This window comes from Penaeus monodon, chromosome 34 (genome assembly GCF_015228065.2).
Source record: "Penaeus monodon isolate SGIC_2016 chromosome 34, NSTDA_Pmon_1, whole genome shotgun sequence".
Classification (NCBI taxonomy): Eukaryota; Metazoa; Arthropoda; class Malacostraca; order Decapoda; family Penaeidae; genus Penaeus; species Penaeus monodon.
Genome location: NC_051419.1, coordinates 33,130,221 through 33,130,622, shown reverse-complemented (window position 1 = coordinate 33,130,622; position 402 = coordinate 33,130,221). Strand labels below are relative to the sequence as shown.

Genomic DNA, 402 nt, shown 5'->3' with positions numbered 1-402 from the left:
TCATAGCATACCAGCAGGAGTCTTACCTCCCTCCTCTCCCCCGTCCATCTCGGCCCCCCCTGCCTCCCTCATTCCCCTCTCATCATGGCGGGTGCTGTCTTGCTGCCGGTGGTTCAACGTGAACTCTATGTCCAGCGTACGGGCCCGTCGGGCAGTTGCTTGCTCAGGTTCGATGAATGATTCTGTGCCATGTGAGCTAGAATATAATTTATACAAGGTTTAGTTTAATTATTTATGATACGGCTGGTTAGAGGCTTTTGTAGAGACTTACCCTACTCCTGAACAATTCTTTGTGATAAATGTACAAACAAGGTATCAATGAAAATACATAACTTTATATAGAGGTTTACTTAGAATTTCAAACTCTACCTCCTACTCTCTGGTAAATTTATACTATTTTAT

The 402-nt window shown here is 43.5% G+C and overlaps 1 protein-coding gene across 1 annotated transcript in view; it reads right to left on the bottom strand.

Annotated features, from left to right (window-relative positions):
* Positions 1-32: 32 nt before the first annotated feature.
* Positions 33-402, bottom strand: part of LOC119594489 (E3 ubiquitin-protein ligase ZNF598-like) — a gene marked incomplete at its 5' end in the record, with an annotated part of 4,152 nt that continues 3,782 nt past the window's right edge. Inside the window, 1 exon segment of the mRNA XM_037943522.1 lies at positions 33-196. Coding sequence (XP_037799450.1) covers positions 126-196 — 71 coding nt within the window.